Here is a 27897-nt window from a genome sequence, read left to right as displayed (position 1 = left end):
TCCTAAGGACAATATAATGTTGAAATGTCTTCCGTTCCGTTCTGTCGCTCAGTCGTGTCCGACTCTTTGTGACCCCGTGGACTGTAGCCTACCATGCTTCTCTGTCCATGGGATTCTCCAGGCAAGAATACTGGAGTGGGTTACCGTTTCCTTCTCCAGGGGGTCTTCCTGACCCAGGGATCGAACCCAGGTCTCCCGCATTGGAGGCAGAGGCTTTAACCTCTGAGCCACCAGGGAATGTCTTAATAGCTTCCAAATACAAGTACACGTGGTACCATATGATTAAAACAGTATGAGTCAAAGGAAGGAACAGGATGTCTAGGTTTTCAGTGTACTTGGTATTCTTTAACAGAATATTTTATTAGTGTATAGTCTCTTGACAATTATTTCCTGATCTTATTTCCTCAGGAAACTTTAGATTTAGTGTTTATTCTGAAAAGATAGGTATGGGATATTTTATTTTCATTATAGATATAGAACACATTTATCTTTTGTGATCAGGAAATAAAAGGAGCCCTATGTGTAGCAAGCGGTGAAATCTCTAAAATATGAAAATTAGGTGTGGGTAGACTGGAAGTCAGTGTGTAAGACAAGCATAGCATCTTCTGAATTTCTTTTCTTTAATAAAACGTTATCATTTATTTATTGTTAAGGAAAGTTGGAGACCCTGTGGACATGTCTACAACTGAAATACTCCTTATTCTTGGAAGTCAGGCTGTTTGTTGAAAGAATAGAAAAAAAGCTAGACCTAAGAAGAAAACTAAGCTTGGAGAAGAGATTATCACTAATGGATGTATTAATTCATGGCTTGCTGATTAAATACATTTTTGTAAAAATAATTTGGTAAACTGGTAAAAACAGATGGTTATTTGACATTTTAGAGTGGAGTAACAAAACTCTAGTTAAAAAGAGACCCAAATCTAAATTAACAAATCACCATGTTGTGTAGAATGTTGAAAAATCACTGCCAGTAGATTCACGGCCTGCTCTGGGTATTTCATTCCCTTTGGTTCATTGTGATAAAACATAGGGTCATTGGTAGCCTTTAGGACCTGACAGTAGACTCCTCTTTAGCAGGAGCAGCATCAAGGCTGTGTGGTTTATTTTAGGAAGTGGTGTAGCCTAAGTAGCCCAAAATGGACCAATGAGAGCTTGGTGAGGACTTGCTTAAGGAACTCACCCAAAAGAGTACCAAGGATGCATGTCATCTTGGCCAACTGATTGGAAAAAAAAATTTTTTTTCTAATGTATTTTAGAAAAATGTGATATTTTGAAAAGGGCATGAAATATAGCAGGAGTCTTAAAACTGAATTTTTATTTCTTTCCAGACATTGTTTCCGGACATTCTCTCTTTCTCCCTTCTCTCGCCTCTTGTGACCTTGTAGTTAATAAGAGAAAACATATATATTTTCTAATGTTTCTTTATTAACAGCAACAACAACCAAACAGTTAAATGCTTGAATTTTGCCCACCATCCAAATCTTTTGTTTAAATGGCCTCTTCTTTGGAGTTACCTTGGAATCAGGTTTTTATTCCCTCACTGTCCCTTTTGTATTTCTAAGTGATATGTATCCATCAATTTAAAATACTTCCATTTTCATTCTAGAGGACTAACACTGTCCTGCTGTCACTTGTCTTTAACTTATTTGTCATTCTCCATACCTCTGCTTCTGCCAAATAAACTAATTATCTTCATTTTTATCTCTCTTTCATATTTTTAAGGCAGTAACTGAAATTGGCTTGCTCCAGGGCAGATACTCTGGGTGACAGAATAACTTGAGGCAAAAATGTTTTGAATTAGTTTATAGGTCGGAGAAGGCAATGGCAAGCCACTCCAGTACTTTTGCCTAGAAAATCCCATGGACGGAGGAGCCTGGTAGGCTGCAGTCCATGAGGTCGCTACGAGTCAGACACGACTGAGTGACTTCACTTTCACTTTTCTCTTTCACACATTGGAGAAGGAAATGGCAACCCACTCCAGTGTTCTTGCCTGGAGAATCCCAGGGATGGTGGAGCCTGTTGGGCTGCCATCTCTGGGGTCACACAGAGTCGGACACGACTGAGTGACTTAGCAGCAGCAGCAGTTTATAGGTAGTTTGATATCACATGTGTCAGTTTTTATGACCTGCCATTCATAATAGATCACTTCCTAACCTCACCTTGGCCCTGGCTCTGGCCCAGCTCAGAAAATTACTAACATAGTTATCAGTTGACACTTAAATGCATGTCTTCAAGTTTAGTAATGTGAAGGAAAATTTCCAGAGGCATGATAATAAGGAAATTTAATTAAGAGCTCGTGTTGACGCAGGAATATTATGTACAGCATTGATCCATAGTGTAGCTAATACATTCATTATGTTGCAAATTTCAAGTGATTTCTTAGTACATTGGCCAATCAGAGTGGAACCTGTCTCAACAGGAATGTTGAAAGAAGCAAGGCAGTGAAACTTTCATCTCCACTGGGAGTGAACTAACTTGCCAAATCTGGGCCATCAATCATAGTGAATACGTTCAAAACAAATCATACATCTTTCACAGTTCATTGTATTCATCAGCAGTTTTGAAATCACCAATCCAAAGTAGTCACTTTTGGCGAGGTTTTCCATAGCCTGCGGTTTAGGCAATATGCCTCAGCTGTCTTTTTCAAGGCTCTAGTTTTCTGGTAGTCATATCCCATTGGCCAGTGTCAACGAAATCTGAAAGGACTAAAGGGTGGGCTCGTTTTGTCGAGGATGGTCATTACAGTATATCTTTGAAAATGTTGTCTTAAAAACCAAGTCATTGTCTAAAAAGTTTCTTGGAATCACTTAGTGCTTGAATGCATGGATGGATTGCAAGACTGATTTTCCCACTCATGTCCGGGGCTAACACTCATATATAGGCAAAAGTGTACAATATGAAATGTCTGTTTGTGGGGGGAGGAGGAGAGTGTTCAAACATGACATTATTTATTTAATGTCACTGTTCTGATTGCTGTTAAAAAATGTTTTATTTCAAATCATATCATATGTAACAAAGTTTCATGAAGGGCACAGAGTATCCTTCACCCAAGTTGATCCATCGTCAACATTCTGCCTCATGTACTGTATCACTGTCTTCCTCTTTGTGTATACCCACCACACACACACACACACACACACATTCATTACTTGCATCCTCTGAACCCTTTGAGAGAAAGCTGCACCCATCATGACCTTCCATACCCCAGTTCCCCAGTCTTTACCTCCCAAGAACAAGGAATCTTTTCTCAACAACTGCAATTAGTCTCAAACACCTGATTGCCTTGGACTGTTTCAGCGTGGCTTGTCTTTATACCTTTTACCTCAATTTCTAACCCAGATGCTGAAATGGGTAGAATGAACAACTCAGCTATCTAAAAACAGTCATGTCACTCATGTTTTAAATTTTACCAATAAACATGGTATGTTGGTATGTAGGAAATGACTCGGTGTTGGTTTTAGGAAAAATAGATGGGTTAATACTAATAGATGTTTCCCTTAGTAAGAAACCTTACCTATTTAGAGATTCAACTTATCAGTGGCACTACAGTTAGCTAGCATTATTAAGACAGACAGAACATCTTGTCTTTCTGTACTTTTGGTTCTGTTTTTTTCTCTTGTGATCAGGTAACCCGAGGTTTTGAAAAATTGTAGTAGTTTCTACTTTGTCAGTGCCATTACCCTGCTCCCTAACAGTAAGCAGTGGAGAAGTGGAGGTGGCATTGGTGATGCTGCATGGGTTCTGGAGAGATCAGGGGTCTTACACTACGCCCCAGCTATCCCTTCACTGAGATGAAGAGTGGTGGATATCTCCCAAAATGGTTCTTATAGCTGTTTTTAATCTCTGATCTTAATTTTTAAAATGTAGGTTTACCCTGTTGTGAATAAATAGAACTGAGATTTATGTTTAATAATTTATATAGCTCATTTTGATAACACATATCTGGCAGTGGCAATTTTTTTTTTTCCCAAAGGGTCTTTGGCAGGCATATCCCTCTCCACCTCAGTGTTCCCAGCAATATGCCTATGTATTGGGGGATCCAGCTGAGAAGAGCAGTGCTTCAGGGGTTTAGAATGGGCAGCAGGATTTTGTGTAGGAGGAAGTTGTGATGCTGCAGCAATTTATGAAAAACAGGTCCCTTGATAATATTATAAAGGCAAAATCACCCAGGAGGCCATGCGCACATCCAGTGACAATGTACACACAGATGTGGGCCTTAAGTATGTACAAACAAGTTTACTACCCTGAGCAGACTGTTGATTTAGTCATCCTACAGATGTACATTGAAAGGGAATGGTCCAGGAGCTGGGGCTTTGGTAGTGAATCAGACAGCCGTGGTCCATAACTTCACAGAGTTTACATAAACTCTTTTGCTTTAAAATATTGTGCATTAAGAAGTATTTGTGCTCTGACCATATGACCACAGTATGTCATTCTATAAACCTTTCAGACATGACTTGGATCCACAAGAATTTAGTTTTGAAGCTGCTGGATTTGCAGGAAGAAAGGGCATTGGCTTTGAATGACAAATCATGGAAAGAAATAATTTTGAAAAGATCCTCCAGCTTGTAATGGTTTAACAAGAGCAATGTGTTCAGAGACTATTAAGTCAGAAAAATATGTAAACGTCCATGTGTTCAAGTGTATAAGTGAGTGGGGCAGGGGGAACCTTCTCAAAATGAGGACAGTGTTCTTCATGGTGGGGAAGCCATGTTTTGGTTCATCACTCTCAGGGTTCCATCAGCTTCCAGGCTGGAATGACTTCCAAATCAGGCTGCGAAGACAAATATCTAAGTCCTAAGGGAAGCTCCAGGGTGGTTCTTTCATGGTTTTGTTTGGCATATTTTCTCAAAATTATTTTCAGATAGTTCCAGAGCAAGCTCTTAATTCATAATCTATCACTGCACAGTATCTTTGAATTACAGTACACTGGAAACCAGCCATTTGATATCTGAATTTCAGTCTGGCCTGTGTCAACACAATTCTTGTTGACAAGACTAAGCTATGGTCCTAGATCATAGGTGAACAGGAGTTTCATTACTGGTGTATTAGTTGGGATTATACTTGTCTGTGAATATAGAAATTTAAAATAGAGGTGGTTTGAACAAGAGAGATGTTTAGTTTTGCATCGTGTTAAAATAAGAAGGTAGATAGTCCAGAGCTCCTGGGGCAGCATTTCTATAAAACCTTCAAGGACACGTGTTCCTTCCATTGTGTTGCTGTTAGACGTTACCTCAGTGTGTCAGTTCAACTCATGACCTGATATGGCAACCCCCAGCTCCATTCCTCAACTTCATGTTCTAGCGAGTAGCGAAGAGAATGGAGGACAAATAAAAGATATAGGAAAGAGGTGTTTTAATGAAAGTTCTTGAAACTTCCATGTAACACTTCTACTTCCAGCCCATTCACTAGGACTCAATCATGTGGTGACACCTGGTTACATAGGAGTCTGGCATTTTCTGTTTTGATCATTCATTTGCTTAGGTAAAAATTGGGATTTTATTAGGTGAGTGGTTGCTTTCTAGATTGTTGTCTGAGAAGGGGAATGGATGGAGGGATTCAGATGCTGAAAAGTGCATTTTTGTCCTGGTTTGTGTTCTCTTCACAACAGTTCATCAAGTTGTATAGTAATGACTTCTGTTCTGTGTGTTTGCTATACTTCATTTAAAGTATAACTTAAAACAAAAAAAATTGTGATTCTAATACAAAACTGCTGACAGACACCAACATTAGGGATCATTCATCAGTCTCTGCCACAATGTTGCCTTTTACTAACCTCGTGTATGTTTTAAATATTTCATATCAGTGTGCAACGGTATATTTGCAACATCATCTGTTATCAACAGTATGATCTTATACAAGTGTGAGCTTAGTAGCTGCAGTTTTCAGGAAAGGTGTGTTAGGCTCTGCTAGAATATTTTACTTACCCTAGGTAAGGGCCTAAAGATTACACATGCTAGCCTCATGACTGATTTTAATGGTGTGTAAAAATAGTTTTCCTACCTCAACACTGACATGTTCACATAAAATTGGGGAAAGGAGAAGCTAGTAGCACAGAACAAAAGTAGTTAGGGCTCTTAAAAGTGTTTGAGGCTCTTCATGTTCTTACCAGCTCATAGCCTCATCTCAATTTGAATCACAGGTACATTTTGAACTTAAGGTAAAGTCCTAAAGCCCCATACAAGGATTATTCCCTTGTTCTAACAAGATTGTGTCCCAGCAGGCATACCACAATTTGAGAGTTACAAATAGGGAGGTCTGAAAGGAGAAGGGCGGAGGAGGTAATTTCTCTTAACTCTCCTGCGGTGTCTTAGATTAAGGTGGATAATGGGTCCCATTTTGCCGACATGCAGCAGAGATGTCACTAAATAGGGAGAATGAACAATCACAGAGCTGGTTTAATTTCCAGAGGGGTTTATGGAAGCTCCGTAACATGATGTGGCCAAATGTTCCTAAAAGTATGAAGCAATCTGATTTGTTCCATCATTACAAGAAATTAAAGCCAAACAGAGTTACATCCCAGTAGTAAAAAGAATCAGTGCAAGTGCCATTGTTATTGACTGAATGAAGTGAGCTTTCTGATTACCTTGATCAACCAACATTTTAATTTTTGTCTGCCCATTTACTCCAAATCACATTAGAGGGCCTTAACTGATTTTGACCAAAGGAGCTGTATTATTAAGGTGAAGTTTAATCTGAGAAGTTTAATTACTTGATTAGAGTTTTAAAATGGATGTGTCTTCTAGATTTCAGTAAATTTGGGCAAGTAATAATTAGGGATTCTTTGTTTCTTAGTGTTAGTAAGAGGTCCAAGATGAAAGAAAGACTTAAATTTAGGGAATTAATTTTTTGTTGTTGTTAGACCAAGAGGCTTTCTGAACTGGGGTGTCTGTTTTGAGAGGGTTGCTTCCACAGAGGAAAGCCGGTGGTACCCAGACTTCCAGGGGAGGTAGAGTTGGGCAACTAAATGCTGTGTGATGAGCTCTCCCATAGTGTCCATATGGTTTACCAACCACACCAGGACACATTTGAGAGTGAAATGTAATGCTACTCATACTTATACTGGGATAACAGGCATAAACCTGGTAAATTCAATGCCAGTTAGAATATATGAACCTCCTACCCATATGGAACAAGGGGCAATAAATATCCAAACAGACGAGTAAAATAGAATACTTGAAAGTGGAAGTTTTAGTTGCTGTCGTGTCTGACTCTCTGCGACCCCATGGACTGTAGCCCTCTAGGCTCCTCTGTCTATGGAATTCTCCAGGCAAGAATACTGGAGTAGGTTGCCATTCCCTTCTCCAGAGGATCTTCCCAATCCAGGTATCGAACCTGGACTCCATTGTAGGCAGATTCTTTACTATCTGAACCACCAGGGAAGCCCAGTGAATAAGGCTTTCTGTAGGACACTAGAAAAGGAAAATGAAGATAAGGTTCACTCTGCCAGGGATTTCTCTCCATAGCACAGAAGTTATTCTAATCACATGATATCTCAGAGCATGAAGTTTATAAGCCCCTGAACTGTGTTAATATTCCTCTAACAGTCTAATTATTGATTTTTAGAGGTGTGAGAAACTCTGGAAACATTACAGAAAGGTAGCCTTAATAAAAGGAGTGTCTTAGGATTTTTCAGTTCAACAAACATATATTGGATATCTAGTATGGGACAAGCAGTGTTTAGCATCAGAGATTGAAAAAAGTATTTGATATGGTCCCAACCCTGGAGAAATTCATTCTCATAATAAACAAATCATGGCAATAAATTGTGTGGTGATTTAATTACTTGAAGAGTTAACTTCTTATTTGGCTCTTCTGCATCAAATATGGTATCTGCGGGTCTCTGTCTTTAGAGGGAACTCCTGCTGGGTAGCAACCTAGACTTTTCCAGACCCCTGCTCACGCTGGACACTATGGCGTATAAACAGGGTGGGTGGGTTGTTTCAGTGACGCTCTTTGTACTCAAAGGTCTTTGTTTCCCAGACTGCTGATTTATTTTGTTTCCATCTGGAAAGCCCTTCCCTGTCATCTGAGCAGTTCAGAGCAAATGAGCAGAGACAAGCTATAGAGATTCAGGATGTCTGGGTTAAAAAGGTTTGCTTGTTTAATTAGATAAACAATTTGAGAGTAATTTCCAGGATTACTGTTCCTAATCACATCGGTAAAGGCTGGGAAGACCCTCTCAGTCAGTCAGTGGGTAATAGAATCTGAGAGAAGAGTGAAATGCTGGAAGGAGCTGGAAATAATTCAGAAAATCCTCCCACACTCTATGTGCCAGCATATAAAATACATTGTCATTGTGCTTTTCTGAGCACTTATTTTTTGCACACATAAATCCAATTAATTTTCAGCATCACCCTGTGATGTACTGCTCTCTGCATTTTTCAAATTATCATAGAGAACAAGCTTAAACAAGTGAATTAGCTTGTATGAGGTCTCAGGCTAGTCAGTGGCAAAGCTGAGGCAGTAAGGACTGCCTTACTGTAAAAACTGTTCTCTTGAACTTTTTGCCCCTCTGCAGTGTAGAGTAACCCACCATATAGTCCACTCAGAGATTAAAAGGAGCAGGGACCCACCCTGTCTCATTTCTAAATAAAGGAATTAAGGGGTAGTGGAGGTCAGACAGAGCTGGAATTGCGGCTTTATTCCAAATTCCTCCAGGAGCCAACCAAACGGGTTCAAGTGCCAGTCTTACCCTGAAGGATAGTTACATTACCAATGGTTACTTTCCCTGGTGAATTCATTTCTAAACTTTAATTCCCCACAAAGAGAGCAGGACTCTGGTGCCACAGGGACCAACTCCTGGGGAGGAGGCAGGCAGAAGGAGCAGCAAGTGAGGAATTCAAGCTGCAAAATTTAATTAAGTTCTCAAATGGCTGGGTTTTCTTTACCCACTTATCAGCCAGCCCGTTTTTCTCCTCCCAAAATTGCCTCTTTCATTGTCCTTTTTAAATAAACATTATCTGCTTGATGTTCTCAGCTTCCAGTTGAATTTCTTTACTTGTAGAGATCCGTGCCTGTCCTTTCTTTTTTGCCCCAGTGGCTATAGCTCTCTGCTTCCTTTTCTCTCTCACTCATAGGCTTTCACTGAAGAGAATTTGGACACTTGGAGAAGGAAAAGACTGTTTATGTGTCTGAAGCCTAGTTCCACCAACTGGTTCTTGCCCCCATCTGAGCCACCAGGCCCACTCTTGCTGTTCCCTAAGTACCAGTCATGTTGTTCCCTAAATCCCCGCCCATATTGCAAACTGATTGTGAACTACCAGATGGAGGAAGACTGGGAAATTTTCTCCAGGAAGACTGCCATAGCTCACATGATCTTTTTTTTTTTTTTTTAAATATTGGAGTATAGTTGATTTAGAATGTTGTGTTAGTTTCAGGTGTATAGCAAAGTGATTCAAATATGCATATACATGTATCTATTACTTTTCAGATTCTTTTGCCATTTAGGTTATTCCAGAATACTGAGCAAAGTTACCTGTGCTATATAATAGTTCCTTGTTGGTTATCTATCTTAAATATAGTGTTGGGTATATGTCAACCATTTGAAATCACTGTGATTGTTCATTTTTGGATCAGTACCTCTAGACTAGGGCTCCCTGAAGTCAGAGTTCTTCTGAATCAGTTCTGTACACTGAGCACCTCTTAGAATATGAGATGCCCCCTAGCAGATGTTCAACACATTTTTAATTAGTAATGACTCAAACCAAAGTTTTAGTAGACAGGAATGAATCGGTGTCAATAAAATCAATAAAACAACATCTGGTTTTCCAACTTTGTGCATGAAAAGGACTCATCCCTTGGTAAAACCAATACAGACGAAGTATATGGATTCCCTCCAGCTCTAGAACCCATCACTCCAGATCTTCTCTTGAGTGCCCCCCGCCCTGAGTGATCTCAGGCTCACTGCACCCCAGACCTTCCTGCTCTTCCTATGAAGAGCTTGTCATCTGCCTCTGTGCAGAGCTTCCTTTGGAAGAACTTTTGTATGAAGGAAGTAGCCTGTAAAAGGCAGGAACAGAAGAGCTGGGAGGGAAGAAGAAAGGAAGTCCTGGATGAGCAAGGGGCAAATATTACCACGGACTCAGAGGTAAGACTCGGGGGAGCAGGAGGTGTAGGCAGGGTCAGTCATAGGAGATGGTGAAGACAGATGAGTCTACTCAGATGGATTTAAAGGGCATCCCAGGATCTAACTGAAGGTTAGATGCAAACCTATATGCATTAACATCCAGAATACGGTTTTGCATAAGGAGAGATATTATTCTCATTACAGAAGAGGTATTTTGGGATTATGTAGAAATGACTGAAAAAGGAAAAGACCCCTAGAAATTGAAGGAAGAGCTCAGTTTTTTTGAAAGCATTGAAGATCTAGAAAGGGAAATGAAGACCAAATGGAAGGATTTACTTTTTCTTATTCATCTGCCAATGAAAGGGTCAGGATGTGTGGCATTCTTTGGGAAACAGTGCTCCCTGTTTGCTTGGGTCATTAGTAATTGTTAAGTCATTAGAATCAGATTTTTTTGGTCAGGCTAATTCCTCACAGCACATCTCATAGGGGTCCAGTTGGTCCATGGACAGCTGCTATCATTTGACCAAGACCATCCCTGAGTAACCATTGGAACCCGGTAAAGGAATTGTTTGTCTTTTGACTCCAAATTAAATAGTCTTTGTGACCTCACATTAGTATTCCGGATTCCAGAAACATTCAACTTAATTTCTCTGCCTTGAAATTATAATGTCCTCATGGTCTTAACTAAAATACCACTCTCAGGAAGACTTCTGTCACTTGTAATAATAAACACTGCAGATATTAGAGATTGCAGTCTGGCAACTAAGGGTTATGACTCTTTTTGTTCCATCCTTAAAATCCTTAACGTCTAAAAATCAGATGCCAAAAATTTAAAAAGAGATTTTGCATATAAAAACTTTAAATGTGGGGATTCTTTTGAAAAATCTGAAGATCTGGCAACAGTGGGCAGTCAGTCTCACATGTGCCCTCTGAAGTCCCACCCCTACTGCCCCTGCAGTACCCCCAGCCATGTCATTCATTCATTCATATGATCTGTCTGGCTGCTGTAGGCTTGTTATGTGTTCACCTGGTAAGTCTCTAGTGCCCTGATGAAACTCACGCATGCATGGAGAAATGACTTACAAAATATCTGCCTATTAGATAGCTCATACCTTAGAGCACCCTGTATTCTACTTATAGTCTCCCTCGCAGTAGAAAAGTAGGCTTTTCTTTTTTTAATTTATATTTGGCTGTGCTGGGTCTTCGTTGCTGTGTGGGCTGTTCTTTAGTTGTGGTAACCAGGGGCTACTCTCTACTTGCAGTGTGAGGGCTTCTCGTTGTAGCGGCTTCTCTTGTTGTGGAGCAGGGCTCTAGGCACACAGGCTTCAGTAGTTGTGGCACTTGAGCTCAGTAGTTCTGTTTCCTGGGCTCTAGCGTGCAGGCTCAATAGATGTGGTGCAGGGGCTTAGTTGTTCCATAGCCTGTGGGATGCTCCCATACCAGGGATTGAACCTGTGTCTCCTGTATTGGCAGGTGGATGGTTTACCACTGAGCTACCAGGGAAACCCCAAAGGCACAGTTTTTATTCGAAAGTGAGAAGAAGAGAACAAGAGGGAGACAAAACTAACATTTATTAAGCTAGATGATCCCTTACTTCTGTGTTTTCAAACTTATTGGTAGATTGCAAAATCAATTTTGTCGGTCATGATCAATATTCTTAAATAGAATAGAGAACATCAGAGTGAATCATACATGTAAGAGTAAATGTTATTTCGTGTCAGTTCTACTTCAACTCTTTATATAGTAAATCAAATATGTGTTCTCTGTATGTTTCAGTTATATATAGATTTTCCTTATATTGTGTGTATCTCATTTTTTTTTCACTTTAACTTAAATACATGTTTTGTTAAAAGAATATAAGCAAGTTTTGCTATGACTACTATGTATAACACACAGGCATTGCTTTTAATAGGCATTCACTTCCTCCTACCTTTTCTTTTTCAGTGATGTGTAACTGTTAATCCCAAACCCCTAATAAATGCCCTCATCTTTCCCCTTTGGTAACCATAAATTTGTTTTCTACGTCTGTAAGTCTGTTTCTGTTTTGTAAATAAGTTCCTGTGTGTCATTTTTTTAGATTCCACATATAAGTGATATCATATTTGTCTTTCTGTGACTTCATTTAGTTTGATAATCTTCAGGGCCATCCATTTAGTTGTACATGGCATTATTTCATGACTTTTTTTATGACTGAATAGTATTTTATACATATATATGGGCTTCCCAGGTGGCACTAGTGGTAAATAACCTGCCTGCCAATGCAGGAGACAAGAGAGACTGGGGTTTGATCCCTCGGTTGGAATGATCCCCTGAAGGACAGCATGGCGACCTACTCCAGTATTCCTGCTTGGAGAATCCCCATGGACAGAATAACCTGGTGGGCTGCAGTCCATACGCAAAGAGTCGTACACAACTGAAGTGACTTAGCATGTAATATTATATGTATATATACATATATATACACACATATATAATAAAATATGTATTCTCTTTGTGTTCATATATAATTATATATGTATATTTTATACAAGCCATTTTATTACATTTAAACTTATGAAATCCCATGAACAGAGGAGCCTTGCAGGCCGTAGTCTGTGGGGTCACAAGTCAGACATGAATGCGCGCACACACACACACATAATCTCACATCTTCTTCTGTCTGTTCATTTGTCAGTGGACACTTAGGTTCCTTCCATGTCTTGGCTATTACAAATAGTGCTGCTGTGAATGTTAGGGTGTATTTATCTTTTCAGATTAGAGTTTGCCTCTTTTCTGGGCATATGCCCAGGAGTGGGGTTGGGGGATCATGTGCATGCTTAGTCAGTCAGTCGTGTCTGACTCTTCGTGACCCTTTGGACTATAGCCTGCCAGGCTCCTCTGTCCATAGGATTTCTCTGGCAAGAATACTGGAGTGGGTTGCCACTTCCTCTTTCAGGGGATCATCCCAACCCAGGGATTGAACCCATGTCTCCTGTGTGTCCTGCATTGCAGGCAGATTGTTTATCCTCTGAGCCATTGAGGAAGACCACTGGATCATATGGTAGCTCTATTTTTGCTCTTTAAAGCACCTCCATATAATTCTTCATAGTGGCTGCACCAATTTACATACCCATCAACAGTGTCAGAGAGTGCCCTTTTCTCCTTACCTTTTTAAACTGGACAGGTATCAAAACATTTCTGTATATATATTTTTATATTAGGAGTTAGCACCCACATGTCTTAAAAAAATGAGCACAATTAACAGTATTCATTCTTACTACTTTAAATAAGTATATTGGTAATAGTATGAAATATGTTTCTTACTGTGGCTCTCTGTTAAAATGTTTGAAAGCCACTTCCTTATCTCATTTAATCTTCCCCCAAAACTCTGAGGGGTGGAGTCTGGGCCTTCAGAAGAAAAATGACAGTCTCCACAGGAGTTGCAGTTCCTTATAGTCTTTGCTTGTTGGAAGGTCTCAGAGAATGCCAGAAAGGAAGGGTTTGGTTAGCTGGGGCCTTGAAGCTGATGAATAAAGGACATGTTCAGGGTGGGAAACCATGGTTATTAGATCACCAGGACAAACTCTGAAAACAAAATATACAGACTGAAATTAGAATGTGAAACTAAATATCTAGAAGCATCTTCATTGGTTATTTTTATAACAGAATACTATATGAAATGAAATAAATAATGCCAGGGAAATGGCAGATGCACTGAGAATAGTGGTGTTAGCTAAATGGCAAAATTCAGGAAACTTAAAAGTTATACTTCAAGAGTTAAGATATGTAATACTGTTTAAAAAAATAAAGTCACCAGAAAGACACACCACAGCAATTGATTTCACTGGATCTCAAACATCTTTTAAATCTAAACCCTTAATGATCTCAATGCAAAATGTCCATACATTAAATAATTCTAGCTAGTAAATATGCCCTAGAGATTTATAAAAATATTTATATATATATAGCCATTATGTTTTCAGACAATAAGAAGAAAATTGCTATTAAACTATTTTTCTCTAATCAAGGTGTAATTTATGCATAAACCTAAATACTCAATATAAAATAAGGTTTTACCAGATCAGAGGATGGCAAGAAGTGCTCAAATTGTCTTGAAATATTATATATTTTCAAAAGCTAATCTTAAGAATGAAGTAAAACATGAATGACATGCTTTATGCATCTAGCTTTTTACAGTAACCACAGTTTAAATTGTTTAAAGTAGCATGCGTGCATGCTCAGTTGCTTCAGTTGTGTCTGAACCCATGGATTGTAGCCCATCAGGCTCTTTTGTCCATTGGATTCTCCAGGCAAGAATACTGGATTGGGTTGCCATGCTCTCCTCCAGGGGATCTTCCCAACTCAGGGCTCAAACCCACATCTCCTGGGTCTTGTGCACTGCAAGCAAATCCTTTTACCCCCTGAGCCATCCTGGAAGCCCTGTTTAAAATAGCAGGTATAATGAATACTGTTGCTTATTGTGTTAATTTTCAGATAGGTGCAGGTGCTAACTGCTACTAGTGTCAAAAATATGTACAGAATTGTTTCAATAATTGTGTTTGAAGAAGAGTTGAGGAAGAAATGAATCACTGTTAAAATCAACTGGTATGTGTCCCAGGTAACAAACTTAAATATTTATAATCTTTTCAACAAATCACACATTTAAGTTGAAAGGAAAACAGCAAAAATGAAATAGGCATATGGATATATGATTCTTCAAGTTAGCCTTAAAATTCAAATAAAATATGGAACATGGCCTGGGCATGCAGCCTTCTTTGGGATATATTTTTAGCTCTATTTACAAATGAAAAAACTGATAGATTGAAAAGTTAACTAATTCACCCAGCTCTGCCACCTGGTTGTTAAGTTTCAGAGTCAACCTTTGAACCTAGGTCTCTGCCCCCAAAGTCATGCTCTTTCTATTGCTCATGACTATCATAGTAGGCCACTAAAAAAGATGACTCTAGAACATCCTGGCTTACCGCTGACTATGCATCTGGACTCCTGCAATGGATTCTTAATCTCCCTCCTCCCTTCCTCATTTTATCCTCCTGGGCCACCAGTGCACTTTTCCAATTCCCTCAATATCCATTAGTTCAAGGCCACACATGTAAGTATTCAACTTTTTTTCCCTTCTGCACCCTTGAAGGAGTCTACTCCATCCAGGTTATTTCTTGCCCACACATGGAACCTTTATTCAGGCTCCAGACATTTCTTCTACCTGAAAAGAATGCCAGCTGACTCTCTCCTCCCATAGCCATTCAAACCACAGACTGCATGGAAACTGCCTCCCTCCTAGTTCACTTTCTTCCTGGAACCCTGAACAATTAGCTACAGTGCATACCTCCTGATCCCCGCTACAGTAGCGCTTCCAAGCTGAATCCTTTTTAAGCAGCAGCTGGTCATGTGTCTGATTTTCTCAGCAGGGTATTATAAGTTCCTTTCCAGGTCCAAGTCAGTGAATCTTTCGTGTTCTTATATTTTACAGCTACCAGCACATCAGAGAGACTTCCTAAGTGTGTATGGATTTATGGACTGCTCTCTTTCTGGGGAAGAGAGAGAAAGAAAAAAGGGGAGGAGGATGATTACTATCTGGTCATTTCTCAAGAGTACACAAAGGCATGAGGAGGGCAAATAAGATGTCCTTGGTAGAGATTTTCAAAATATGGGAACCCACAGAACATACGTATTGTGTTTATGTTTTCGGACTCGCCTGACTTGGTATAGGGCAGAGTTTTCCAAAGTATGCTTCAAAACAGGATAGTTTTTGCATTCCAAGATCAAATCCATTTAAATAATACTTATTGAATGACATTAAACCCATTCTTTACTCAGCAGTAAATAATCTGCCTGAAATACAGGAGCCACAGGAGGCCATGAGTTTGATCCCTGGGTCAGGAAGATCCCCTGGAAGAGGGCATGGTAATCCACTCTAGTGCTCTTGCCTGGAGAATCCCATGGACAGAGCATCCTGGCACCCTTACCGTCCACAGGGTTGCAAAGAGTCAGACACGACTGAAGGGACTTAGTACTTGCACGGCACTTTTGCTATAGAGCTTTTAGCTTTTGATAGGTTCATGTCCATTAAGATCACTACATGTGTTGTATGACATTCCCCAACTTTGCTTGCCCGCAGAATTCTCTGGGTAAGGAGAATCTTATAGGAATTATGTTGTCGTTGTTAAAGAGTATCAGACAGACAGTTTGAAAGCAAGAGGTGGAGCAGAAGAGATAGACGGAACTAGAATACAGCTAGAGAGACATACCCAGGACATCATCACTGCTTAATTTCTACTTGGAAGGAAATAGTCTTATTTTTTACAAAGTATGCCTGGCGGTGGCGGTTTAGTCACTAAGTCGTGTCTGATTCTTGCGACCCCATGGACTGTAGCCTGCCAAGCTCCTCTGTCCATGGGATTCTCCAGGCAAGAACACCAGAGTGGGTTGCTATTTCCTTATCCAACAAAGTACGCCTACTTATTGATTATTTATTCACAAATACATGTTGAGTGCCTGTAAATGTTAGGATCTGTTCTAGATGCTTGTAGAAAAGCCTAGAAGCACATGTAAAACTGAAATGAACACTGTCATAGAGGCAAAATTCAGCAAATTGTATCTAGGTGGAAGGATTGGCTGAAAAGGGCAGTCTTAGAAAAAGTGAAAGTAAAAGTGTTAGTCACTCAGTCGTCTCCAGCTCTTTGTGACCCCATGGACTGTAGCCTACCAGGCTCCATGGAGTTCTCCAGACAAGGATACTGGAGTGGGTTGCCTTTCTCTTCTTCAGGGAATCTTCCAGACCCAGGGATCAAACCCATCTTGCATTGCAGGCAGATTCTTTATCATCTTAGCCATGAGGGAAGTCCAGTCTTAGATGGGATGGTAAATAAAAGGAGCTGGAATGGTATGATAAAGCCCACTGAAAAAAAGCCTTCTATGGACTCAAGAAGTACGACATTCGTAGACTAAGAAGGAGGGAATTTATGCAGCTGAATTTTGAGTGGGGCACTGACATGTTAAAAACAGAACTTAATATTATTCTAACTTTATAAACAGGACTAGTGAGGAAGACTGAACCCAAGAAGATCCAATAATCAGCTATTACTCAAATCTAAAAATAAATAGGTGAGGATTTGACTGAAAGTGGCAAGATGGCAGTTGAGAAATTAAGAAGAAATTGGTAAATCAATTGGCAACGTATTAGATGGGAATATCTTTGGGACAGGGGTAGAGGGTGTAACTATACAGCAGAGAAAGCAAGATTTTCTATTTATCAATAGCTTTACTTCTCAAAATATCTTAATTTCAAACAGAAAACATCCATACCTGGTGTTCATTGACTCTAAACTCATAGAGTACCAGAATCATGGTATTGGATGGGACCTTTAAGACATCTGGTGAATTCTGAAATGCCCTCTATAGTATAATACCTGAACAACCCAGGTTAATCAATGATGAACAACCTAAAAACTGACACCCCACCCAAATAAAATAGTGTCAGAAGTTATAAAGTAAATAAATATTAGAGCTGGGTAGGCAGAAGAGATCACCTGAACACATCCTTACTTGCTGTGAGGAATAGCTTTGTGCAGGAACTGACAGAGAAAGATTCAAAGACTGTGTCATCCCTGAAGGTTGACTGTAGGTGAGGGGAACACAGATATCTCCTATAGGCCCTCTCCCCAAGAGAATCAAAATGACTCCTCAGGTTGTAACAGGAATACTCCATCATCGGACTGTGAGCTTCTTGAAACCCAAAGTTATTTCTTTCCATTTGGTGTACTCAGCACCTGGCACATAGCAGGTATTCAATATATGTTTGTTCAAATGCAAATAAAAGACATAGTTCTAATAGTTTTTTTTTTTTTCAGCCTTTTGGCAAAATATTTATTGTTATTTTATTAAAACAAATTCAAAGACAAAAGCTTCCTCACTAGCATTTCTAGCCTTTGTTGTTGAAATATGAATTAAGAATGAAAATCATCTTACCGCAAACTTATGGATGTGTTTGGTCTGTTTTGAATGTCAATGGCCATGCCTTGATACTCTCTTTGGAAATTCTACTTTTGCTTTGCTCTTGAGAGTTCCTCTTGCTACCTTCCTGGCAGTTTCCCCTCCCATTCTGGGCCTCCTAACTGGTTTTGTCTTTGTCCAGTCCTCCTTTCATGCTAGTCTCAGAGTAATCTTTCTGAAAAACAGATCTGACCCAGGGACATCCTCACATAGAATTTTAATGGCTTCTTCAGGAAAAAACTATAAACGCTCAGAATAGTACAGTAAATCCCCCATGAATACTTCTCCACCTATACCTTTGTCCGTTGCTGGACCCAAACTTTGCATCTGTATCTGCTTCTGCCAACTTGAATGGCCTGTGTTCTCCAGTTGGCAATGGCACATGTTTATCTCAGATGTCACCTCCCATTCTTCGCTTGGTTAGTTCTTCAGTTCATCCCTGAAGACTCAGGGCTGGATTCCCTCTTTCAGAAAATTCTCCCCGAACTTTCCTAGGCAGTGGTAGGTGGCGCCTTCCCTGACCTCTTCTGTGCCATGCGCTGACGTTGCACCTGTACAGACTCACTGCCTGGTTGGTGGAAACTTACATCACTGCCTTCGTCATTGGACTGTGAGCTTCTTGAAACCCAAAGTTACTTCTTTCCATTTGGTGTACTCAGCACCGGGCACATAGCAGGTATTCGATATATGTTTATTCAAATGAAAAGAAAATTACTATAATTAGTACCATGTAGACTTATTGGGAGTACACAGGAACTTTGAACTACCTTGTTCATTGCTACATCTCCATCATTCAGTGCAGTGCCTGGGAAAGAATCGAGTAGGTCAGCAACACAAGGTTATTTAACTCACGGTCTCTCACTTAAACTAAAGTAATCTACAAGGTTCTTGTTATTATCCCCAATCTTCAGGTGGGGAAATTAAGGTCCAAGAAAGATCAGGTGATATGCCAGGGATTATGACTTACGTGTAGTGGAATGGAGATGAGAACCACCTCCTACTTTTCAGTTTCCATCAAGGAGTGATATTACTCACAGTGGTACATGTGGCACATAAAGTCCCTAATCCAGATTCTGATTAAACTTGGTTCGAACTCTAGTTTCTTGGACAAAATTTCTTCCTGCTCTTACGCAGAATTTCAAAAGCTTCCTCTTCTTTCTCTGTCTCTCCTCTCCGGTGTCAGCTCAGGCTGGCGTTTCAGTTTGAGCAAATCTGGCCTCTAAGCTCAGATTAAACAAAACAAAAAGACTCTTTATCTCAGCATTTTGTACCTTCAGTAACTTTATTAAAGTTTCAGGGGAGTGAAAGATTTATAGTGTGAAATTATCCTGTAGACCAAGCTGACTCCTTTCTGTTACACACAGACACACAGACACAGACACACACACACACCCAAGGGAGCATATTCTCCGCCTTTCCTATGTGGAAGAGAAGATTTATAGTGTGAAATTATCCTGTAGACCAAGTTGACTCCTTTCTGTTACACACACACACACACACACACACACACACCCAAGGGAGCATATTCTCTGACACACACCCCCACCCACCCCCACCCACCCCAAGGGAGCATATTCTCCGAGAGACACACACACACACACACCCCCAAGGGAGCACGCACACACACACACACACCCCCAAGGGAGCATATTCTCCGCCTTTCCTATGTGGAAGAGAACACATAGGAAATATATCTGTGGAAGAGACCACAGATTAGTTCCACCCAAACCAGCACAGCTCAAAGTCTCATCTTCTATAATATCTTCTGCAACCTTGTCAAACATTATTTTGCACTCTCCTTGAAAGCAATTCTAGATATAGTTATGATGAATACAATATGATGACGATTCCAGAAGACTAGTTTTTAAGAGCAAAAAGTCTACTCCCTCGCAAGTCCCATTAGGCAGTTCTTCTATTCATGCCTGACATATCATGAAAGCACATGCTTACGTCAAATTTTAATACTGAGATTGTCTTAGATAAGAACAACCATCAGAGAAGCAAATAGTCTGTAAGTTACTAATTTTATTTCTACTAGTAACATGGCTGAAGATCATGGTCTGACTGACTTCAGCCTAGCCTCCCTGAATCCCATTTATTGCAGAGTCCTAGAATTTTCCATCTCAATAAAATCAGATACCCTATCACACAGTACTCTGAATCACTCAGTGGCTCCTCCTTTTGATAATTCCATCCAAAGCCCCTACCTACACATGCCTGACAAGACTTCCATGACCAGTGTCTGGATTTCTGCAAGGCTGTACTTACGGGTGTTTCTTTCACTACATACACATACACACATCTTTTGAACTCAGGCCCATAATGTTTTCCCTTAAAAGTTCTTCCCACCCCCTTCACTTACCTCCTGTTTCATTCTTTAGTACTCAGCCTTCTCCCACTCCACTCTGATTTAAATTGCCTTCTGTTATTCTCCCATCGCCTACATGCTTCCCTCTTTCAGAATGCTTTCTACGATATAGTATGCCAAAACCGTCTCTACCCCTGGACTTTAAGCTTTCCTGGGATAAGGGGCACATTCTTCTATTCATCTCACTTTTGCAGACTCTAATAAAGTGTGTGACACATATTTGGTGCTAAATGAATGTTGAATTACTAATGGTACTGTGATGGTACTCAGTCATGTCTGACTCTTTGAAGCCCCATGGACTGGAGCCTGCCAGGCTCTTCGATCCATGGAATTTTCCAATGGAGCAGGTTGCCCTTTCCTACTCCAAGGGATCTTCCTGACCCAGAGATCGAACCCATGTCTCTTGGTCTCCTGCATTGGCAGGTGGATTCTTGACCATTAGCACCACTGTACTAGAAGTCAACAAAACCCAATCTTATATTTATTTCATTAAAAAAAAATTCTACTGGAGCCTTAGGCAGACCAAGGGAAAAAAATCATAGATAGTGGGAAGATAGGGAAAAAAACTCACAAAATTATGTATACCTTTTCCTTAGAGGTTTTTTTGAAGTACTAAGTGAAATTTTATATTTTTCATAAGATTTCAAAGCAAGAACTTGATGCCAGAAATACACTTGAAAATGAGAACAGCTTGCCACTGGCAAACTTTGCTTAAACCTGTTACATGTACACATTGAAAGTGAATCCAACTCCTTCATGTATTTCCCATCAGATAAAATATATAGACAAAAAAGAAATCAGCAAAAGTTAGAGCTAAACTGAACCAATCTTTTACTGTGTCAAATTCAGGGAGTGACTAGCTTGGAGTAGTACATGGTGAAATGGAAATCTTATTTCTCTAGTTCTACCTACTTTAGACACTATCAACTCCATCCTTAGGAACAAAGAGGGAATTTGGGTGGGAATTAAGAAAGGGGAAGCTGGAATTGCTTAAAAAGTTATGTATTTAATTATTAATATTTGTTCTTCAGAGCTGTGTAGTCAAGGGCTTTTTTTAAGAAAAATATGAATCAGCTGTTACAGTTTATTTATTTTTTTTAATTAAGGGAAAGGGAATGGTGACCAAAGTAACTGATTTTCTTTTTTTTTTTTTTTGACTTGTTCTCTTCATTTACACCAATAAGCCTGTCTAGGAGTTATGACAAATTTATACAGACCTTTAATCAGTCAAGAGTTGGCAAAGAAACTGACATCCGCAGAGTTCACACATTACGTAGAATGGATCCTTTTACCTCAATGGTCAATATCCCTGTAACTTGTGGGTAAAAGTAAGCAACTGAACATTTCACAAGAAAACGACCTCAACCTCTAGCTCACCGCTGTGGCTCTGAGGTGATTACTTTTTTTTTTATCCTTCTCAAAAGGAAGCTGCTGCTTCAGCATCTTCTCCTGGAGCTGCTGGCACTGGTTCAGGCTGTGTGTCAGGGGAACCCTTGATCGCATCACAGTGACGGAAGCCAAGTGCTGGCCTGCAAGAATTGGGGACTGTTTGTTCACAGAAGATCCTGAACAGAAACACGGGTGTCACATAGTTCAAGGGGGCCTTGAAGGAAACCGATGCTGCTGTAGGAGGGGACTTCCAAAGGCTCAAGTTATTTCTCAGTTGCTGTTCCAGAGCCCTCGCCTGGCTTTTATGGAATCTGGCCAAGAGTTGTTGCTTAGGCAGCTTCTCCCTGTAGTTCCTTCACTTAGTTAGACTTTAGACAGGGAAATAAAAGAGTTTTCATATATTTTCATATAGTGCCACGGTGATGGCTACTCTCTGGGGAGAAAAATATTTTATTAATGAATGCGGTGTGTGTTCTTGGTAAAACCCCAAATTAAACTAGCTCACACTGTTTTCATCCTGCGAGTTGTTGGTGACATTTAGGTGTGTTGTTTGGTGACTCAGTTTCCTGGAGGATAGCAGGAAACTCCACATTGAGGCTTTTTTAGTGGGGATGAGAAGGTCAGTTACTTAATGTCTTACAACATTTGAGGTTAAAATTCCTAAAAGTTCAGCTTTAACACTGATCCTGAACAACTCTGGCTAGCCATATTGCCTATAAACCTAGGAATTTGGGAAAAGTAGTATTCTCAGCTCTATGCTAATATCAACTGTAATTCTTCTTGTTTTAACAGTAATTTTTTATTTGAGCAACCATTTTATAGAACAAACTGTTTTTTTTGTTGTTAGTAATTATTTTAATTGGTATGTAGATGTGTTCTGGTCATTGTTTTCCTTTTTTCATTCTCCAAATGTATACAGTGCATGCAAAGGTAGTTAGAACTTAAAATACGTACACAGACCACATTTTTATTGTGCTCAAATGCTGATTGTCAGAGGGGCTAATCTATGATTGGGACATAAAGTAGATCTTCTGAAACAAACTGTCCCTCTTGTCACTGTACTGCCTTCTTAAGAGCAAGTCTGGTATTTGAGTGCATAATGTCTTGACGCATGGAAATTTTGCTGAATTACTTTTCTACTCTTATAATTAAAAATTAAACACTAAAGTGTAACACGTGGAGCCACATCCCGCTAGGTCCAAGGCCTATATTTCTGAAAAGCTTTGAGAAGTTGGTGACGATGGGAAGATGAGATGGGGAGTTCCCCTGGGGCTCAGACTTTGGAAAAGTTGGAAAGCAGGGGAAAGAAACACAACATGAAGTCTCTGAGGTGGGCAGAGGGGATTCCTGGCTTCTGGATATAATCAGTGACTGGAAAGATGGCAGTGAACAAATCCTAGCACAGTGGTTATGCATCTTTAAGCCATAGGATGTGCTAACTGTGGATGGCCCAGATCAACTGAAATAAGTTAATTTCCTCTTAAAATTCCTACATCCTTATTTTATACCTTAGAGGAAAGAAAAATCCCAAATAAAACCACATAGTGCATGTACTACCATCACAACTAGGTTACGCTATAGTTACATATGGAAGATATTAAGTAAAATGAAAATGTGTTATGGTCATAGGTTTAATGATTGCTTGTGATCTTTAGGGTATGGGGTTACAAGGAACTTTCTGCATTCCATCTTTGTGTAACGTTTCAGATTTTTATAACAAACATGTTATATTTTTATATACTTAATCAGGGAAAGGCTGTACATATAAGATACTTTATACTTGTGATTTAAGATTATCTTTAAGGTTTTTCCTTTTGTTGGGGGAAAAGCTCCAATCTTACACTTTAATTCACCTGGCTACGTTAGGTAGGTGTTGGTTCACCTAAAGAAATATTTACAGAGATTGGTGCAGAAAAAAAAAGTGGAATAAAAGATTTTTTAACCTAGAGTTCTCAAACTGAATAGCAAACAGTTCAAGAATCCTTGATAACAATTAGCCACGTGCCCCATGTAACAAATACTTTGAAAGTTATTTTAACTTTTTAAAATTTTATATAAAAACCTATCTGGAAAATCCCAGGAGCCTGAGATTCAGTCCATGAAATTTTTTGTTGTGCCACTGACCAAATTTCAAGGCAAATGGAGTCTAAATTTCAAGGGCATAATTTCTTCTCCTCCAATACCTGTAGATTTGAAGACCAAGAAAAATGATCACACCAACTGCATGTAAGCTTTTCAGATTATGCTTTCTAATTGACAATAACAGAAGTTTCATAAGATGGGCTCATCTTGGGAGTTGGGACGTTTTCCTGCTCTGAAAGGTTTGCTTATCTGCAGGCTAACAGTGAAGTTCTCTGCAATTGATCCCTTACGGTAGCTCCCCCAGGGTCAGTTTTTGTGAATAGAACCTGTTTCCATACGATGTCTTTGAATGTAGTCTTTTCTCAAGTTTGTACTTTATTCTGTGCATGGTAGGTAGAAACACTGTTTCAGACTCTTCCCCTTGGCATAGCAATACCACCCTCGTCCCTGATTTGCAACATAGGCATAAGTAGCCTATGCCCATAAGGCATAAATTGTAAATTGCCCATAAGGTGTGGTGCATTCACACTGCCGCTGAAGACAACTCAGGCAATTCTGAATGTGAAAATATAGCATATTGTCAAATTTGTGAATTCTAAGGAGTGCTGGCTCGTAACATTGTATGTTTTTGTTTATGTCCACCCCAAAATTTAGAGGTAAGGGCTGGGTTGGGTACTCAGCCTGGTCTTAATACAAATACTTTTAATTCCCACAACCACCCTGTCCTCTTCAAGTAGGTAAATTCCAAACCCTCAGAAACCCCAAAATCCAAACCCACGGAAACTGATTGCGCGCGTCCTAAATAACCCAGTTTGTGCGACCCGTCGGGCTCTCCAGGGAAAGCTCGCAGGGTGGTGGAGACGCGGAGGTTCGGGGCTACCCGGACGGCCTGGGCTCGGCTGGGCGTGCGGGGTCCCCGCGGGCCAGGTGCGCGGCCTCGCGCGCGCCTCTGGTCCCGCCTGAGCCCCGCCGCGGGCGCGACCCTGGGCGGCGGGCGAGCTGGCGGCGGGTTCTCCACGCCGGGTTTTCCGCCGCTCCCGTCGCACGGGTCCCCGGCAGCCCCACGGAGACACACGCTCGCGCGCGCTCCTCGGAGCGAGCAGCGCGGGACCGCGCGGGGGGATGCGGCGGCGAAGCGGCAGGACGACCGGGGGCCCGGGCGGGCCGTGGCCCCGGGCGATCCAGGCGTGAAGGGGTCGAGGAGGGGCCGGGCGGCGCCGAGGGCCGTGCGGGGCGCGAGGGGGAGTGTTCCCGGAAAGCTGCGGCGATGGAGTCGCGCTGCGCCCGCCGCCGGAGGAGTTGAGAAAGAAAACAGGAAACGTGGTGGCCGCGCAGCCGGCCGCGGCTGATTCATTCGCTTTGAGTGAAGGCTCGGCAGGAGGGCGGGCGCGGGGCCGCGGCTCGGGGCCGGTCGCCGCGCAGATCGCGCCGGGGACCAGACGCTCCCTCCGCTGGGCGGGCTCCTGGGCGCGCGCGCCACCCCCCTTCGCCATCCTCCGGCACCCGGACTTCTTCAAAGTCGCATCGTGGGGGTTCTGGTCCGTGTAAAAGTTGGCTTGGCGCGCTTGGCGCGCCCTCCCTGGACGCCGAACGGAGACGCCAAGCTGGAGAGGGCGTGCGTTACCGAGGCCGGCCGCCCCGCTAGCAGAGCCCCGGCCCCCCTCGCGGTGCCCGGCTCGGCAATATGAAGAAGCAGCCCTCATGTGCGGGCACCGGGCATCCGAGCATGGCGGGGTACGGCAGGATGGCTCCCTTTGAACTCGCCGGCGGCCCCGTGAAGCGCTTGAGAACTGAGTCCCCCTTTCCCTATCTCTTCGCAGAGGAGGCCTACCAGAAACTGGCCAGCGAGACCCTGGAGGAGCTGGACTGGTGTCTGGACCAGCTAGAGACCCTGCAGACCAGGCACTCCGTCAGTGAGATGGCCTCCAATAAGGTAAGCCCCGGCTCGGTTCTCACCGAGTCCCCTAGGCTGCTGATTCCCACGCTGGTGAAGCCACCAGTCCCTGTGGCCCCGGGAAATATACAGAGGTTGTCACACACACTGCATTTTGGCTCCCTTGGAAGATTTCTGGTGCTGTCTGTGCCCTCCCTCTCTCATCCATTCACTCTGGAGAAATTAAACATTTTACAAAAGCAACTTTGACATAGTTTTGATTGCAATACCCGCAAGACACAGCGTGTGTATGTGTGTGTGTGTGTGTTTGGAGGGGTACTTCTAGGTGACACTTTGCCCTTGCAGCAGAAACGAAATCCTGTCTACTGGCAATCCATGTTTTAGGGTATTCTTCGGATTCTCAGTGGGAAGTAAGAGTTGCTAGAGGTCAGTGCAATACCTTGAATGTCACCACGCACTCACACTCAGAAGAGTTCGGTGAACTTGGAACCTTAACCCACATTTATCTAAGTGTCAGGGTCAGGGTCCCCTGTAAGAAATGAGCCTTTGTAGTTTCCCTTGGCCATATGTGTCCACAGGGGATGTCAAAGTTAAGGTTATGGTCACTGTCTTTGTTACTGTAGATCTTGGAGGGAGAGTCCAGTTTTCTGAGGTTATTTACAGTGATGATTCAATGGGGGCATTTGTGCCATATATGCCAAGGTGCTGGTCTTGGTGGATAGTGGAGTTCAGGAGGCTGAGAAGCAACCGTCCACCTGGCACAATCTTAAAGCAAGGTACAGTGTTGTCCATTTCGGTGTTTTTTTTTTTTTTTTTGGAGTTCCTATTATTATTTTTTTAATCTTTAGCTATGTAAGGAAATAATTGGGATTATCTATGTTTTTAATGATTGTTTGGCTCAGGGGCTGGGAGGCATGGGCATGTTGGATGCAGATGCCTGAAGGATTTAGCCAGTAAGGACTAATAACTTCATATGGCAATTAATAACAATTGCCCCTTAAAAATATTTAAATATTTTGGCCCACCTATTTACAAGGTCAGAAAGGTTATGCCATTTTACTGCTTATCTACATGCACATATTTTTCAAAGAGCTATGCTTTTTTTTTTTAAGTTGACTATATAGTTTTCATCCCACCTGTTTTTCTCTCATGCAGTGTTAAAAACTATAGCGTATCACCTACTTGATTGTCTTATGTCTTGACAGAGCTTACATAGATAGCAGGATTTTCAACTGAAAGTTTAGCTTCAGATAAAGAAAATAAAAAGGACTCCCCAGTCACTATCTGTAGGCTCTAACCTACCCGTAAGCACACTGACCTACCCATAAGCACACTGACCTACCCATATGCACACCAATGATCAAATCTGTATTTTTTTTTTTTTTGGTCATTTAAGCCTCATTTCTAAATTTGGTGTGATTCCTCATCAAAATGACAGGTTATTACTCTTACTCTCTGCCTTGGCATCAGGTGCCATTGTTCTCATCTAGCTAATAAATTCTTAGTTCATTGATACATTTTATAATATATAGGTTGTTCTTTCATAATTTGGTTCATAATGCCAACTGACATATGCTAAGATCTCCAGTGTCCTGAAGGCTGAATGGGACCATTCTGTAATGGGCCTGAGTTCTTATTCTCTTGCCTGGTTAATTCTGTGTAGTGAAAGGAGAAACCAGAAGACACCAAAAGATGCTCAAGCCTTTGCTTATATTTTCAAGATGATTGGACAGTGCTTTTTCAGCACAATAAACCTCAGCAGCTGTAATTACTTTCCCCCAAAATCTATACTCTTAATGATGAGACCTCTGTTTGAATTTAAAAATGAACATGAAATCTAATCATGTAAGTGACTTCAGTTGTCAAGTAATTAATTTATCTGTACTTTAAAATGAAAAAGTAAAATTTGAGGTCAAAATGATTAGTCAAAATGATTTTTTTTTCTTTTAAAGGCACCAAGTACGGCAAGGATTTTTTTCTTTTCTTTTTTTTTTTTTATTGTGAAGGCCCCTCAAGTAGACTTTGAGTTAATTTACAGATTTAATGTAGGAGGTGAGCTTATTGCAGTCATTCTAGCTGTATTTAAGTCTTGTATTGACATGATGC

General features: G+C 41.0%; 1 protein-coding gene across 16 annotated transcripts in view; it reads left to right on the top strand.

The window, feature by feature from the left end:
• PDE4D (phosphodiesterase 4D) overlaps window positions 1-27897 on the top strand; it is a 1698276-nt gene that overhangs the window by 1612734 nt on the left and 57645 nt on the right. For 15 of the 16 annotated variants that reach the window (XM_088827708.1, XM_088827710.1, XM_088827709.1 and 12 more), the window contains one exon: window positions 25718-25830. In XM_088827708.1, the coding sequence (XP_088683834.1) occupies window positions 25718-25830 (113 nt within the window). Of the gene's footprint in view, window positions 1-25387; window positions 25632-25717; window positions 25831-27897 lie in introns of those variants that run through there. The other variant, XM_088827714.1, reaches the window with a different exon arrangement.

Source organism: Moschus berezovskii, chromosome 18, assembly GCF_049115385.1.
Source record: "Moschus berezovskii isolate FMDL1 chromosome 18, NW_MosBer_1.0, whole genome shotgun sequence".
Taxonomy (NCBI): domain Eukaryota; kingdom Metazoa; phylum Chordata; class Mammalia; order Artiodactyla; family Moschidae; genus Moschus; species Moschus berezovskii.
Note: the sequence above shows the minus strand (reverse complement) of the source record. Positions and strands in the feature narration are given on the sequence as shown.